At 41.1% G+C, this 17,935-nt stretch overlaps 1 protein-coding gene across 1 annotated transcript in view; it reads right to left on the reverse strand.

The window, feature by feature from the left end:
• Positions 1-17,848, reverse strand: part of LIX1 (limb and CNS expressed 1) — a 34,160-nt gene extending 16,312 nt beyond the window's left edge. Inside the window, exons 1-2 of the mRNA XM_026044109.1 lie at positions 17,767-17,848; positions 5,464-5,627 (exon numbers count right to left, since the gene is read on the reverse strand). Coding sequence (XP_025899894.1) covers positions 5,464-5,627; positions 17,767-17,848 — 246 coding nt within the window. The remainder of the gene's footprint in view (positions 1-5,463; positions 5,628-17,766) is intronic.
• Between the last annotated feature and the right edge of the window lie 87 nt (positions 17,849-17,935).

Raw genomic sequence — 17,935 nt, forward strand, 5'->3', positions numbered from 1 at the left:
CTCTTCCACCCTCCTACTCTGTTTTGAGACAACATTCCCTTTTTTCACCCTGCTTTGTAAAAGAGAGTAAACCAGTGTCTGAGAGAGTGAATGCTGGACACCAAAGTATCCTTCAAGGCCTGTCTTTTGCTGAAGGAGATCATTCTTCTATCTTATTGCCACAGTCTTCTAAAATTATTATTAAGAATGTATGTGGCTTGTGAATGCTATAGTGTATATAAGCAGCATCTTCAGGCTTAATATCACATTAAGAAAGCAGTTTGTTTCTACATGGGGAGTTCCATCACTTAAAGTCTCCAGAGAAATTAGTGTTTTGTTGTATAATACAGTGCGTGTTTAAGAAAAAAAGAAAAAAAAATCACTGGTCTGTCTTTGTTTATGACTCCAAGTTGAAATAACCAACTTTAAAATAACTTTACTAGAAGTAGACGGTGCTTTTAGTAGACCCTTCATGAAAGCTAAAACCTCCACAAACTTTGCAAGGAAGGTGTTAGGAATTTTTAAAGTATGTATTAATTCAGAACTTATTTAAAACAAAATTATATAATAATATTCAGGCCAGCTCATGAACCATGTGCTATTTATACAGTAAAGCCTTCCTTTACTTCTATCTCCCTTGGGAAAAATTTAACTTTATAAATCGAGTTTATTGTGACTTAATGAGTTCCTTAATTCATTGGCCATTGAAAATCACCACCTAAAGTGTATGGGCATATGGTTTTCATCTACATCTTCATTGTAGCCCTAGGTAACTTCCCCAAACCACATCCTTAACTGTTGGAAGGCATGCACTTTCCCCAGAAGCCTCTGCCTCCTCTGAAATATTTCTGCCTCTCTTTGTTTTAATCCTCCAGTTCTGTAGTTTAGCTGAGATTTAAATCTGGTCCATTGATACAAAAAGCCTTGGACTCTGCCAGAGCTTGGACTCTGCCATTTCTTTCAGATCTTGAACCATCTTTGAGTTCATGTCTGTCTTCATCTCAGCACAGGAAAGATATCCTAGTTCAAAAACCCAAATTATCAACCATTTTCACTCTCTGGGCAGCATTTCAGTGATGTGCTGCCAGCATTTCAATGAGTCTGCAGAATGATTTTTCCTCCACTTTGAAATACATGTGGTATTTTTAAAGCAAAGAAGGTAACCCATCCATAAAATGAGTACTTTTTACTAGTTTCAATCACAGTGATCTTGTGAAGGTCCCAATTCATCTTGCTGATGCTACTGTAGGGTGCCCCTACATCAGCAGCAGAAGCGTCAGAGCATTTGACTTGTAGCCTTCACTTCAAAGGGGTTGATAACGTAGAAGGAGGCTTGTTTCTTGTTCAATAAGTCCACTTCGAGGTTGGGATCATCAGATCTCTGCTTTTGCCTTTGAAAAGGCTGGGGAGGAGCCAGGAAAGACATCTCATCTGTAGTGTGGGCTCTTAATGAGAAGGTAGATCGTCTTCTTTGGATATGGAGATCTTAAGGGGTGCTTTTGTTTTGTTAGGGGTGGTAGAAAACCAAGGTCCAAAACCTTATTTTGTGTTCTGTGTAAGCTCTTTAAATTTTTGGCAGGGATGGAAAAAGAAGAGATAGGTATGAAAAATCTATGCCTAAGAGCTGGCATTTGGATATAACTTCAGGTTATCTTTTAAAAAAATTAAAATCAGAAGGTGCATTTCTAATCCTCTGGGTTGTGAAGCTGAAAAATGTGACCATGACACAACTCTTAACACAGACATTTTTGTTTAATTCTAGAGGAATCCTCGAACAATCTTTAGGTTAAAAAGAGCATATGTCATCCCAGACATCTGATTGGGACGTGCAGCTTTCAGCAGCTTTTAGCTGCACAGGCCTGCGCATATTGCAGTCCAGTGCACTCAAAGAAGTGCTGAAGTGCTCCAAATCTGGTCCAGTTTTTTGCTTCCAAATATATTACTTAGTCTAATAAAAGATATTAACCTTGCTTATTGAGCATTCTTTGATTAATAGTAGCAGAGAAATGCCAGTGAGTACATAAACAAATAATAAATGGATATTTGAGTGATTAGCTCAGGGAATTTTTAGCACTGTTCTCTTTAGTGAGCTACAAACCTATTGTTCAAATGAATTCATTGCTGTAGATGATCTCACTTGCAAAGATGAAAGCTGGGCTTCACTTGCAACACTTTTCCCTGCATTTATGAAGTTGAAGTATTCATCAAATTTCCCTTTGGTATTAAAAGCAAAAACATCTGCTAAAACCATGAGCAGCTTGCTGCCCGAGTTCAGCAAGAGGGGAGCCAGAAGTTGGTCAGATGGGCCTTATGTTGGTCCCTTTGTCATAAATGAAAATTATTGCACAGTTTTCACTCTTAAGTCATGGTATGTGACTCTTGGTATTAAGTGCCCAGAATGAAAAATAGAAAAGAAAATGTTTAACACACATAAGCAACTGAAGAGATTTTTTGCCTGCAGAGTGCCATGTAGCGTTTTATCTAATATGTACCTGCATTTCTTAAGGCAGCGTATAGGTTGAGAATATATTGTTTAAAACAGGAGAAAGACTTGAGCAGGAGTGTTTGTAGTTTATCTGTACGCTGCTATTCAGGGATATTGTAATACCTGGAGTAGGTTTGAAGCAGGCTACATGCCAAGTACCTCAGTATCTATGGATGAAGGTCTTGGTGGCTTGTTACTAAATTTTTCTAGTGCTCTTCAGTGCATGTCTTTGAGCCGTTTTCAGTTAGACCCATTCCTAACACTTCTTCCCTACAGCGTGAACAGAACCGATCTGTCAGGATCCGTCTGCAGCCGCTCGGCTCAGCGCGCCCGGGGGCTGCCCGGCCGGCTCCAAGTCGCTTCCCGCACCTTCCTGCTCCTGGAATGCCGAGGTGCCTCTGAGTTATGGTCCTGACTGGCTGCAGCAACAAGCTATGCAAGACAAATACCTCACCCAGCGCTTTAACAGAGAAGTTAGTCAACTATTTGAAAATTATTTAAAAAAAAAAAAAAAAAAGAATAAAAAACAGGATCATGTGTAGGGCAAGTATTGGCAAAAGAAGCTGAAATATCATACGAAACTCTTAGACAATAAAGCAGCAATAGAACTTAGCAAGGGAAAAAAAGTGTAAACCCCATTTGCTGTTTTCCTTTCTCACACTGTGTTTTCACAGACCACATGGGCAAAACTGTCCAGCCTTGGCAGACAGTTGTCATCACAAGTTTGCAAGACATTTTAGATTTAGAAAATTCTAGATTGTTTTAAGCAACTCTGTTAACAGTGCTCCCCAGAGCAATAGAGGAAAAGTAGACTCAAAATGTTTAGAAGACTCTGTGAAGAATTGCATGGAAAAGGTCTGAAAAATAATGTGTGTGTGTGTGTGTGTGTGTGTGTGTGTGTGTGCATTTACATTTCTTTTAAGTAAAATCCATGGTTAATTTAGTTTCTTTTAAAGTAAAATACCACCGCTGCAGTTTGGAATTAGGCTATATGATGTTTTTATGTGTGGCTGAAGTGTTATTTTCAGTCTTTCAGTCTTTCTCATTGCACAGCATGAGAAATGGGGAAATAGTCATTGGAGAACAGAGTAGTTTCTTTTTTTCCTCCCCCCCCCCCCCCCCTCAATTCTTGGTCCATTTCAGTAATCTATCAGAAGCTTCAAAAGGCTACCCAGATAAATTACTGCTCAGTAACATTCCCAAACCCTGATTAGGAAAAAGCTCCCACGGAAATGTAGAAAAAGGAAAATCTGAAGCTCTGTCAGGAAGGAAAGAAGCCTAGTATGAACCTGCTGCAAATCCAGAGATTTCAAGGCCCTTCTTTCTTGGGGAAAAGGGGAACAAGCAATGTTGAGTTATGCTAAACCAGAATCTTGCCTCCGAAGTTTACAGCTGAGGAAAGAAGGCAGCTCTACAGTAGCACACTTGGCCACTGTGGGCAGCTCAAGCTGACTACAATTCCTCAGCTCCCGTCAAAGCTGATACAAATCATCACAGTTTGCTCGGTCCCTGCCCTGTTTGAGGTTTCAGCTTTCCTGTCGTGAGCTGAAACAGTATTAATGGCACATGGCTCCGTCCCTTTGTGCTCTGAGGAAACATTCCTGAAAGTGCATACTGCAGCCTTCACTGTCTCCAAGCTGCAGTTTCCATCTGCTCTGTTTAGGAGGATCTGAAGGATCTGTTCAGGAGAATCTGAAAGATCTGGGGATGCTGCTCACAAAGAGGTTAAACTGCTTCGAATACCAGGAGTTACCTTAGCTTTTTGGACTTAATGGATTACATAAGCACATGAGGTTATAATTAATATACAGTTGTTGAAAGTGGAGGAAAGATGGTAAGGGTTAGCGAGATAGTCTGCATGAGTTCACCTGGAAATTCTCCTCTCCATCATAAAACAAAAGCAAATAGTTAGCTGTGTTATATTATTTAACATCTGCTATGTGTGCTTCCAATTATCGGGCCTGCTGCAATGCTTACTGCTTCTTTACTGCTAGAAACCACCAAAGGTTAATTAGACTTTTTCCTCTCAATATTGCACAATTGTAATATTGTACAATATTGCAATATTGTATAGATGAGCTTTGGTGGGCAAACTCTGACTAGACTCTAATGAAATAAATAGCTATGTTACAATATTATCCAGTGCTGGAAATACTGAAAATAATGGCACTGCCTGCAAATAGATGGATAAATACAACAACAAATCTTATCTTAATACATATATTTCTGTAACATCTTGGCTATGTCAAGCCTGGAATGTAACTGCAAATCCCAAAACGTGATTGTTTTAGGATATCAACATTTGTATTTAAAAGGTCTTCTCTGTGCAGACTTAGCTCCTCATCACTAGGTGCTGCACATTGCCCGTGCCTGCCAGATTTGAATTGGAGCTACTGGTACTAATTAAAAGGCAGGTAGAGAGTAGAGCACTTGACCAGACAGCCTTATTCCTCGTGGATGCTGGAGGCATCAAATGCGGTTCCAGTTCCTGCACTGAAAATGAAATGTGAGCTGCCTCTGGTTAATTTTGCTCTCTGTTCTTTAGATGTCAGCATAGCATTGGTATGGGTGGCATGGTATGTATTATGAGGCATACTGGTGGAATGAAAGATATCTTTACATTGAATGAAAAAAAAAATACAAAACTATTTCTCCTTCAGAACATTTTTCTTTGATTGCTTTCTAAAGGAAGGAGATGATATGCACAAATGCTCAAGATGCTTGAGTTGGTCTAATCATTCTCCTTTGTTGCAGATATCAGAGGCCAGAAATCAGACCAGCTGAATATCATGCCATATTCAGCTGGTAGCTAGAACTGCTTGTTATTTACTTTTAAGTGTTTTGCCTCTAAAATTGCAGAACTGGGACTGTAGAAACTGAAGAATTCAAGTGTGGAACAGTGACGTGCCAAAGTGGAAGTTGCCACTATTTTTAATAGTAAAACCTTTTCCAGAAAAAATATTTCCCCCAGGCTGCCGAGAAGGGAAGGTGCCGCTTACCTGAAAGTTGCCAAAGCAGCTGCCCCCTGGCAGGGTGACGTAGCTCACGAACGGGGGGCCCAGGGAGCTCAGCGACTCGTAGCGCACGGTGCCCTCGCTCGGGAACACGGCCCTCTGCTTCTGCTTGCTCTCCCAGAACTCCTGCAGGATTGCCACCACGTTCACTGTCGGGGTGCACAAGAGGTGAGCAAGGAAACGGGACAGGCCTTCGATCTTGGATTACTGGTTTTTGTGCTGAGCGAGAAATGCAGATATAGGAGCTCGGCACATAAATGCAGACACAGGAGCTCGACGCAGCATTACAACTTCTGTAAGAGTCTCTGTTGGTGTTAAAATATGTTCAGATTGGTCAGTAACAGATCAAGGAGCTTTCAGGATTACAGGCTGCTGTGACTGTCTGTTGCAGGTTAGTAATGGTCTCCTTTTAAGCCAATAAGTTGGGGCCCTGGTTCAGTAGCTGGAAGTGGAGCAACTCGCTTTCAAATGAGAGAGAATGTTGTGTTCTAAGAATTGTATCTACCTGGAACAAGTAGCAGAATTTCAATGTGAAACTTTATGAAGTGTTTGGCCAGAAAGCGCTGTATAGCATGGCACCAATAGTTGCAGGCTGATGTGAAGATGGAGAAGTGTGGAAATCACAAATTCAGGTGACATCATGACTCGTGCCTTGGTGCTGTGAAACTCTGAGTTTTGTAAATAACTATTTTGCTCAGACTCGGAAGGAATTATTTGCTTATCTAGACACCTTTTGCAAAGCTATTTATATTGGGTTTTAGATCTAACTTGTTCTAGGAAGTGACTACTGAAGGACTGCACTGTACAGATCCTCTTTTTACCTTTGTCAAAGCTGTTGCCTTTATTTGCTCTAGGCCTTGCCAGAAACACCAGTTTGCTCCAAAGAAAAACTGTGTTGGACATTTGACATAGTACTGGTAACAACATGTACTTCTGCTCTCTCACTTAAAATTAATATTTGAAGGATGGGAAATAAAGACTGCAGCCTGCAGCGTGGCAGGGATCATGGACCAGGCAGGGTGTTGATAGCAGTGTAGTGTTGTAGCAATAACAGATATCAGCTACTTGGACAGAGAGTGGGGTGATTTGAGGATACATGAGAGCAGGGATGAGGTCCCTTTCCCTAGCCCTTCCCTTTGCACAGTCAGGCTGAGCTTGTTAGTGGGGAGAGATGGGAAAAGGGATCCGTCTCCTGAGAGCTTCCCCTGATGGCAGCTCATGTGCAGCAAGTGCATGGGGCATCGCCCCGGTGCCTGCAGCACGGCCGCGTGGTCTCCAGATGCCGTCTCAGTCTCGACTTAATTGAGATCCGCTGGTCTCACGTGCAACACAGCTTTTCTCGGGCATCCGGCCAGGGAGGGATGGGGACATGGAGCGGGGCAGCACTGGCTCTGGCTCCCGCTTGCGCTCCGGCCGCTGCGTTGGCCGAGCGCTGCGCCCTGCTCCGTGTGTGCTCGGGCACGCTGGGCACCTTCCCGCTCTGGCACCGGGGCGTTTGAAGCTGCGCAGCTGTCCTGGCATTCGAGCATGGTGCTGCCCTAAAGAGAGCTACTGGATAGGGATATTTCTAGCAGGAAACATATTGGGAAACAGGAAACATCTGTCAGGGCGCAGCTGAGCTTTGAGAAAAACTGCAATATAGGAAAACTTACCGCAGAGACGGGCTGCTGCTTTTCTAAGTTGCAATTTATTCCCCTCTTGAGACTGTCGGTGCTTGTTAGCTGCGGGACCTGCTCTACCTGCCTCTCATCTCTGACATTCAGTGCTCGGAGAGCCAGAAAAATTAAGCAATTACTGGAGTTGGTGACCCAGTCCTTACACTCAGGAAGTGCGGTTACTCGCTTATTAGGAACTGTGAGTAATAGTGAACATGAGGAGTGAAGAATTGGACTTTTAGCCAGGGTAATTCCCAAGCAAAACAGAGCCCATAAGGTAATCCACCTTGATGAAGGAGTGTTTGAGAAGCCAGTCCTGTCTGAGAGTTTCTCTTTGATGTAAATGCCTGCACGTCTTTTATTAGACCTTCTGCTCCATAGAGCATGCACATGTGTATTGGGTAAAACCCATTAAGAGAAAGCTGAAATTAGGCATAAATTTTATGAATGTCAACTATCCAAGCTCTAAACTTGACAATTCAATAGAAGGTGCCATTTCAATAAAGAAATGGCATTGATGAAATTCACTCCTGTGCTGAAAAGGTCACAGCTGGGGCAAAAAGGAGTCAGATGGAAATAAATCATAATAAAAATGAGCAATATCAAGAATGCCCTAGGCTTCAGGTGGTGCCATAAAGCACTTCAGCCTTTTAAATAATTGTTGTAAAATGGTGCAGTCGTTAGAAACAATAACCTAGTGTCTGCCAAAATATCAAATGCAGTGGTTAAAGTAACCAACCTACAGTACTTCTGGTGGCCTTATAATCTACTCTGTGCATGACAGCTTTTGTTTAAAAAAAGAAAAACGAATCAGCTGATCTGAACCTTATCACCAGGTTGAATATTCTGCAGCTAACGGATCAGTGCCCCAGCTGGCTGCTCTGTTGAAACTGCTGAGTGTCTCAGCAACATTCGGGCAACAGTTTGCAAAGCAGGAGAAAGAAATCCTGGGACGTGGATTTTGTGGTGGCAGAGAAGAAGAAATACCCACAAAATGCAGTGATTTTGCTTATCAAGAGCAGTAGTAGGCCAATTTAATTCTAACAATAGTAACAGCTAGCCCTCTAAAATACTTCGCATGAGTGAGATCTTTGTGTCTCATTTTTCTGTGGTGGTATAGCAGTGGAAAGAGTACAGGATGTACAACGTCTGTTCTTACTTCCAGTCTTGTCCAAGAGCACTCCTGAAGGAAATTCAGCATTTGGACAGTCTGCCTTTCTTTGGCTGCGAGTTTCTGCCAGAGCTGTCCTTGCTGTACTAACTAATATTTGCAAGGATTTTTAAGGGCTCCAAAGAGATACTTTTTTTTGGCAATACTCAGGAAGTAAATAAATAAAATAGCCCCTCTCCTTTTAGTTTAAACACGGAAATGTGCCTTTGGCTGGCAGCTCATACAGCCACAGGAATATTTTACCAGGGGACAAGTAAGCAGTGAGTCGCCATGACAAAGTAGTGTGACAAGCAGTTCAAAAGCAGCTGAGCTGATACTTGCATGTGGATCAGAATGGCTGGCTGGGAAAACCTGCTAGGAAACCTGCTGCTCCAGCTGGCTGTCTCTGCATAGGATGTGGAAACCTGCTTAGGGTATGGTATGTCAAGGAGCCTGCTTTCACACGGAAGTGGATGAGGAATATCCATAAAGCCTGACTTAATGGGAAGCATCCGTGATGTGTATAGTGGTAACGTCCTAAGACAGAGCAGCAGTTTTTGCTGTAATTCCTTTCTTTTCTTTTTTTTTTAATGCTAGCCAAAGCTGTTGCTTCAAAAGGCTGATCTACACAGAATTGTATCAGGTTAACTAATGGCAGGACTGAATCTGTGATCATAGTGCTAGCTTTTAATTTAGCCTAACAGTGTTACATGAGAATGCTTTTATGCTGATTTTAATTTGACTTACAACAATTTAGCTTGTATCAGTAAGCTTACTGTCATGCGGTTAAAATAACATAGAAATTTTCAATAGATTAACTGAATTTAAACCAAAGCATGTGCCCTAAACACTTGATCCTCAAGTACACACTGTGAGTCTTGATTATTGTCTACTAAAAATCAATTTAATTTTTGCAAAAATGTATGCCTGACAATCATTAATTTAAATAATTTTGTTATATATTATATATATTTGTAGTAATTTAAGAAGACTTGAAAGATGTACTCAAGTGTGCAACGAGTTATTTGCTCAATCTAAGACACTGCCATGATTACTTATATTTTGTTAAGATCTCCCAATATTCATTTATCCTGTAAGAACTCTTTTTCCTTAGCTTCGTTTTTAAACACCTCAGGTGGAAAGGTGTTTGACCATACGCTGTGTATTAGGATTTTGCGTGCAGTCGGTTTGCAGTGGGATAATTCTGTGCTCTGCTCATGAGGATTTTGAGGAGTCAGTAGCCATCCGCAGGTAAAACAGCAAGATTTGCTTTCACTTGAGAGGTTTAATGGTGAGTAAATAGAACATTGCAGTTTACATCTCATTTTGAAAGACCACTCTCTTCTAAATGATTTTTGTGTTTTTGAAGGTGCCTATAAAATTATTAAAGCTTTCAAAATAATGACTATTTGTATGTACTGACAACTTTTTTTTTTTGAGAATTTAACTTTCTGTGCTCCAAAAATTCCTGTTCCATATATTGTGAGCTGCAGAATCAGTTAACTATATTGCTTTTGATGAAATCCCCCAAGAACTTCAACCAGACAATACTGTATCCTAATACTGCATATATGCTCCCTACCTACGCAAACTTTTTAAGTTAGAGGTTTACATAGTGCAAGTATGACTGGGTTCAAGGTCAAGAATTTCATCTATCCATTTTCTATATATTTTTTTTCTATCTGTGAGTGTTAAGGATTTCACCTTAGTCTGTTTGGTTGTAATGTCTAGTTATGAGGTGGGGAGATTATCTTTTAATGTAGATTTACTTATTTTTGATTTTTAATCAACTGGAAAAGCATCTCAGATGCCCAGGAGCCGAGCGTGTTACCTGCTGAAGCTGTCCTAGCCTGTGAATCCTGGTAGCCTCTTTGAAGCGTCCCTCACCTGTATTTCTGGAGCAGACTGCTTGGAAACTTTGAGATCTGTACAGCAGAAACACACAGGTTGCTGTGCTACACTTACCCTAAACGAACCCCGAGCTCTTTTCAGCATTCAGAAATATTGTTTTATGTCAACTGGATTTGGAAGTGATGAAATGATGAAACTGATCTTAAAATATGACATTATTTTCCACTTCTTTCCTCGTCTCTGAGTAGGAAGGGCCCTACCTCTGCTCTTGGAAAATGAGGAGGGCGGGAAGTTCTGCATTTCTGGGGTTATTGTTAAAAATACTGACTAGGTATTTGCCCTAACCAAGGCTAAGTAACAAGACCCAAACGAGAGAATGCCCAAGCAAAGGGCATTTGGATAAGACTAGCAGGGCTAATGGGAGCAGGAACCAAGTGAATCTATCAGTGGAATGGATTGGAGTTATGTCCTTGACAACATTTTGCTGTCAAGAGATAAGATAACCACCTAGTTTGTCATTTTTAAACTTAAAACAACCTTTTCTAAAAATCCTTTTAACTGCCTTAATGAAGTTAATTTAATACCTGAATGCAGAGAAAAATACAAGCTTTTTGAGTTTGAAAAAAACCAACAAAACCCTAATATGAAATATATTAAAGAAGATTCTTTAGTGAAAGGCTAGTAAAGTTGTCTTACATCTCTAAATCAAGCTGTGGCACATAATCAGTAAAACCGTATCATTTAAGCAAAGTTCATAAGTTACAAGTGCACCCTCCTGCAGCTGTATCCTATTATGGCTTGTAACTTAACACACTTATCTTAGGGTAGCTGTTAAAATTGGGTTCAGGCTAACAAACAGATATTGTTTAAACCTGTACCAAAAGGTCGGCAATTTAGGTGGGGACCAGCAGGTTTTTAATGGAAGGTTCATATCTTCCCTTTGGATTAGTTTTGCATATTTTAAACTGATTAAGTAAAGGTAAATATGCATATATTGGAAATTTGTTACACATGTGAGTTGGAAATACTAATTATTTTTTCCACAACCTTGTCATATGCTTATAAGCTGTTATATATTAGCACATTAGTAGGGATTGCATTATGATATGCCAGTTCCCATGCTATAATTACTGTACTCCCTATGTCATTTAAGCTATGCAGTGTAGTACAAATTATAGCAAGCCTAAAATCTCCTCTAAGCCAGAACAAAACTGAGCCTACAATAAACACAATATCTTGTGGTGTGTACTCGGGCACCGATTGTGTGCCGAGGGTTTCAAGGGCCTTTTCCCTTTTCCACAATAGCTAGCTGCCCACTTGGACTGGGAACTGGCTTTCTTTACTCATGGAATTTCTGTGGAAATACAGAGGCTGGTCTGTGTTCTGGTGCAGAAATGTCTCTAGGTAGTGTGGGGGAGTGAAGGTGCTGTGGGTCATTTGACAATCAGAGCCATGGGTCTGCACCAAGTAACCATAAAACTTTCCTCAGTGAACTACGCAGTGAATATTTGGAATGCACCCAGTGCCTTTGCACGAGAAGGTACAAGCCTGCAAGGCTTACATAACTGTGCAGTAAAGAGGAATTTATTGCCAAATGGTGCAGTTTCTGACAGAGTTCTAGAAGCCTTATTTATTTCCCCATTTCTCTTGCAGTCTCAGAAAAAAATATCCTTGTAGGTGTGCAGTATTCAGTAAGACAGTGAAAGGAACAATTTGTAAAAACCAACCGAAGGTAACTCAGTGCAGGGCAAACAGATCTCTAAATAAAGTAAGCCCAAGTAGGCCAAGGCAAACTATTGATCAGAAATCCCATGCTAGATAATCCTGCCTAAAACTCCTAAGAGGAAGAGACAAGTACCAAGGAAGAAAAGATCATCTGACTTGACAGGTGAGACTCTGTTGGTGAAAAGCAGCAGCAATTTGATACTGACAGTTCCTGAAGGACTTCAAAGACTTTAGAGCAAAACAGCAAACAGAAAGAAATCAGCTGGACAGCATCCTCAAGAGTCATTTGTCCCAAGCAGGTTGTGAAATAAAGGAAGAAAGAAGGCAAGATGTGAGAGGTAAGCAGATGAGAAATGGTGTAGCTGCAGAAAGTTTCCTGAAACACTGGTGCACTTCTGTAGAGCAGCTGCTTAGCAGGCACGGAGGCTAGCTAGAAGTCAGGGGCTCAGGTATACCAAAGGGAAGGAAGGATAATAACTGAGTATGGTTTATTAACACCTCAGTCTCTTGAGCTTCGAATGAGGCAAGAAGCCCTTGCCTACAGTGTTATAAATTGAAAAGGAAGTTTTAACACTTACAACAAAATAAGGAGGGGTACTGTCTGCTCAGATTAGGGATTCTCAAGATATTGCTGTCAAAACAACTAACCAAGAGCCAGAGACAGCTTAGTATAGGGTTTACATTCTTATTTAACAATATTTGGGAAAAACAGAACTCTAATACAGTTTCAGGATCTAAAAAGAGCTATGTAGAATTGTAGAATGGTTAGTTTTGCAATGAAAGCAGCAACAGAAAACCCATGAGTATTACTGATATAAGGCATTATAAATTCCACAGAATCTATTAAGGAAAAAGCAGTGGTTTGTTAAAATTTAATTTTTTAATATTTTTCCAAGACATCTGACTTCCTGTTGCTGCGCTACATTGAATTTGAAAGCTTGCATTACACAGAGCTAGCAAGGTGCACATTAAAGAGAGTAAGGACTGATTCACTGACAAAGCTCAGTGGGTAATGGAGAGATATAAGTGAACTGGGCTAATCCTACTGTGATCCTATAAGGATCTGCTCTTAGACTATATTTTTCTTTAAATCATCAGCCTACTGCTGGCATAATTTTTTGATGGTAAAATATGCAGATGAAACAGAGTTTGTCAGTGCCAGGAAAAAAAAATGATGCATTGCAGTTATACTGATCTGAAATCCCTCGGTGAAATGTTCACCAATCAACTAGCTATAAAGCAATTCCATTAGGAACCATGAATTCAAGTCAGGGGATAAAAAAACCTTTGTGGAAGTACTTAGGTTTCTTTGAGATATATGATAATATATATGAGATACTAGGACATGTTTAGCCTTGAAGCAAGGGTGTAATAAGATACAGTGGTAAAAAATGAAATTCTATAAATTCAGTCTTGAAACAAGGTGGTGTACTCCAACTGAGATAGTAGACTTGGGAACAGTTTACCAGTCATAGGAATTGATTCATCATTCCTTGGAGTCTTTGCTTTGACATTACCTTAGATTTTAAATTCAGGTTTGTGGTAAGGTCTTTAGACTGTGTATGGAGAAAGAAAGGAACCTCTCCTTTGGTTCTTAATGCTTTTAGTTATTTATCCTCTCTTGCATCTGTGGTGGAGACTAGCTGCAGCAGAAAGCAGCACAGGGATGGAGCAGGTCAGCTAGAGAACAGGCTTGATAGGGATGTAGCCTCCTCAGGGTCCCTTCAGCTCAGAGGTAGCTCCTGCCTCTCCCGTGCCCTGTGGCCAGCAGGAATGCTGAGGGATGCTGCAGCAAATTTGCCTGGTTAGATCCAAGACTCCTGGCTCTAGACAGTTGCTGGGGAATGCTCTGCCCTGCCTGCTTGCCTGGGTCTTGTTCTCTCCTGCAGCTGAGGACCAAAATATTTTGCTCTAAGCACTCTCTACTTTCCTTAGGAATATACTTTTGCAAAGACTTTTGCATTTCCTAACATCTTGAAATAGGCAGTTTCTTAAAAAAGGAAAAAAAAAAAAAAAAAAAAAAAAAAAGAGAGAGAGAGAGGGAGGGAAAGAAAGAAAGAAAAGAGAGCAATAACTCCCTCAAAGAAACCACATCTTTGGCAGTATTGTTTCTTTGGGTCATACAGTGCCTGATTCAGGGTCTTTGGGTTTTTGACTTTGGGTCTTTGACTTTGATGTTGGACCAGGACTGTACTTAGTTATTTTTCCTGCTCCAACTTAGACTATAGTGTGCTATTTAATTCTTTTAGTTTTCATAATTAATATCTAGTGTATGGGTTAAGAACTAGAAATATCTGCGAAAAGAGTTACTAGTAAGATTAATATATATTTTTAAAAATCATACTGTGCAGAATATCATCCAATATTAAATCTAGAATGAGAGTTTCTGGATACTTTACCAAAGCAAAACTTGAGTGATGATAGCCTTGTACAGGTATATTACTTATCCTGGAAGCATTTTCAGGCAGAGAATCTACTCTGTGATTCTACAGTATTTAACAGACTTGTGTTCTGACTTATATTTGGGTCTCAAACAGTTGCTTCAATATAAAGTTGGTCATAATATAATACAGGAAATTTCTCCTGCAGTAGAAGAGGTTAGAGTAGTTCTGATCGGGCAATTCATTAGGTGAAGGGCTTTTTTCATTTCTTCAGCTTACAAAACTAATTCTCATGCAGGAAATGCAACCCCAATCAACATTTTAACTAAAGGACAATACTAAAAGACATAAAAACAAGGTAGCTTGTCACTGATGCATTACATTCCCTGACAGCTGTCAGAAATATATAAACTACTGTTCTCCACTTGTCTTTACTTGGACTGCTTATGAAATTCATAAGCTCAGCCTCCTTCCTTGCTTGAGTCTCCACATTTTCCTCAGAGAACATTTAAAAAAAAAAAAGAAAAAAAGAAAAAAAGAAAGAAAAAGATAAAGAACAGTAGTCAGAGTACACCAGTTTCTTGTAATACATACAGAGAAGGGAGACGAGTTTAATTTGCACAGGACAAAGAATTTAATCACATAGTGATTTACTTTCTCATTCCTCTCCTGCTATCGGGCACAGGTCACCCCAGTGCTGGGTCACATCCAGCTTGCGTGGCAGCAGATGTGGCTGATATGACCCCTGCATTATCTGAGATTTAAGCAGCATAACCCATCTGGATGCACATCAGGATGGTAGTGATAGAAATGATCTTGCTACCGAGTAGGGACAGCAACAGCTCTCAAACACTGCAGGACGTGTCTTAAACAAGGGCCATGTTTTCCTTCCGATTTATGTAACTCACAATAATACTGCCTCATTTCAATAATGTTTCACAAAAATATTGAGAAGGTTTTGGAGAAACGTAAAGAAAATTAACAGCATTTCTCTGTAACCTCTAAGACTTCCAATAATCTATGAGATTCTTATAATTCTATCATTCCTAACATGCGTTTTTAACTTCTGTCTACCCTCAGGCCCACTCCTGCCATTTACCCTAAGAGACTCCTGCCTCTGCAGCCTGTTTCATCTAACAGGATCACCTAGTAAAGACATGCCCTCTGTCCCACTGCCTGTGTCTGTGCAAGGACTGACTAGAGATACAGGCCGAGTTTTGTGTGATGGGGAGTGAGTGGGAGACACCAGAGAGCCCCGAGGTCCTGTTGCCCATGTACCCAGCTCTGCATCCCTTTGCAGTCCCCCTGCCACCTCCTCTGCACTTGGAGAAACGTTTGTCTGGAAGTGGTTGACTTGGTTCCTCCTTGCAAAATCCAGTCCCGCCCATGACAGCGGACAGTGCCCTTGCCCACTGACAGAAGTGGCTGGAGCCACTGGCCACAAAAGTGGCTGGAGCAGCAGTGTGGTCGCTGGGTGTTTTCATTCTCATCTGGTAGTTACAGGCTTTAGCAGAAACAAATGTGTCTGTAAGAACTGTGGACATGCTCTTACAGAGAAACATATGATGTTATCTTTTTCCCCATAGTTTAATCCCTGCTCATATTGTTCCAATGCTGTCAAAAATAAGATGAGGTGAGACAGCACTACCTAATCTTTTGAATTTAACTTTGTGCTGCAGATAGCATAGATCTAAGCTTTTACCCAACTTTATAGACCAAGGCACTGTGAACTTCTGCCACCGGTCTGGATTGATGGTAAATGCTTGCAGCAGCATTGAGCCCATGGAGGTTATTTTGGTATTAGTGTTCCTTTGAAGTTCCTTTCATGCCTTTGAAAACCTAAAGAAAAAGGCTACTCCAACCCACTTACACTTTTCTTTCATTTTAATCATCGTTCCCACCCTGAGATCTGTGGGTGGTCACAACCACATTGTCCAAGGAGCTTGTACGTACACTCCCAATAAAAGCCTTGTCAGTAGATCTGCAGGAGCTAGTTCCCAAGGGTAACTTCCGACAGGGAACATCCCTCTCCCTCCCCCGGCCTCGCGCTGGAGCTCTGCGCAGCCGGGGGCTCCGCTGCGAGCTCCCGGGCTGCGATGCTAGCGCAGAGCTATCCAGCAGCACAACAGCCTCCTGCCGGGTGGCCTCCCAAACACGTGTCCCGCTTGGTTTCCGCATGGATCCTAATACCACAGTCGTGTGAGAGTAGCATCTTTCCCCGTGAATATTCCTTCTCATTTCCAAACAACTGGAAATGTGCAGTCTCACAGTTTTTTAGTGTGACTACAACCGTGGGAATTTGGCAAATAGAGAAGTTAAATGCCGAAGTATGCAGGCATTTCCCCTGGGTCCTTTACTAGCCATGTACTTAAAGTCATATCTCTCGTAGCAGCTTAAGGAGCAGTTGATTGTACAAGATGGATTTTATTAACTCTAAGGCAGCTGTTGACAAATAAAGTGGAGAGTAAATAAATGCCTCCACACTGCCTCAGGGACACGATAGCTTACAGTTAGATTTGAAGGTGAGGAAAAAGCATCTTAAAAGTTATCCCAGATTTGTCTGCACATGACACAACTGATCAATTTTAAACTCAAATGACACCTAGCAAGCTCTTAAATTTAACAGTCAAAAAGCTTAGGTAGATCTGGATTTGGGCATGCAGAGTTTATTGATTTCTATCTGTTTTTAATTTGTCTTCCAGACACTGGAATATGAAATCTGTGGGACTGTGGGTGAGTCTTGTAAACTTTATTAATTAAATAGCATTTCATTTCATGCATAGTTCTGCTGAAAAAAAAATCATAAAGCCTATACTTCTGTTTCCATGATGTGCTTTGAGGCCATTTGTTTCATAGGATGCATCAGACCGATTTATTATGCAGCACTTGCTCAAATGTATTTCAGAACTAGTGATGATTCACCAGAGATAGCTACATGCAGCTTGTAAAAGGAGGAAAAAGTAAATACAGTACCTATGTGAACAGTTTGGTAAGCTAAGAAAAATGCATTTTTTTTCCACAAGTGTAATATAGGAGAAAAAAAATCATATTTGAAGTACTTGCAAGAAAACGTCTTGTGCTTAAACAGCACCTTGCTTTGCATCTGTTAAACAGAAGTGTAAAGATTTTGATTTTTGATATTTAGAGTTTTATAGAAACACTAGTTAAAATGTGTAATTTAAGAGGACAAACTAATTACCAGAGAAAGAAAGGGAAGGGACATAGAGTTTTTTTTTCCATGAGTGTTAAACAGTGAAGATCTTACCACACGATCAGCATGTTACTAAATTGAACTAATGATGCTATGGAAAAAGTTCTGCCTCGAGCTTCTGAAACACGGTTAAAAACTGAGCAATCTTCCATTGATCTATTTTAGATACTTGTATTAAAATAGGATTATAGCTTGTCAAGCCCATGCAAATACAAGCCGGTTAATAACTTTTCTCTCATCCTGCCCTGCCTGTAGCAGAAATGTGGATTAAACCCTGTCACTAGCAGCGGGAGAAGCCAGGTACGTGGTACTTACGGTCCTTGAAGGCGAGCGCAGGGTCCCTGTGCGGGAGCGCCCGGGCGATGATGCCTTGCAGGGACTCCCAGGTGCTGTCCATGGCGCGGCCAGGTGCGCGCCCGCCCGCGGCTCCCGCGGCCCCCGCAGCCCCCGCGGCTCCCGCAGCCCCCACAGCCCCTGCGGCTCC

The sequence above is a fragment of the Nothoprocta perdicaria genome, unplaced genomic scaffold, assembly GCF_003342845.1.
Source record: "Nothoprocta perdicaria isolate Ctin4 unplaced genomic scaffold, notPer1 scaffold_35, whole genome shotgun sequence".
Classification (NCBI taxonomy): domain Eukaryota; kingdom Metazoa; phylum Chordata; class Aves; order Tinamiformes; family Tinamidae; genus Nothoprocta; species Nothoprocta perdicaria.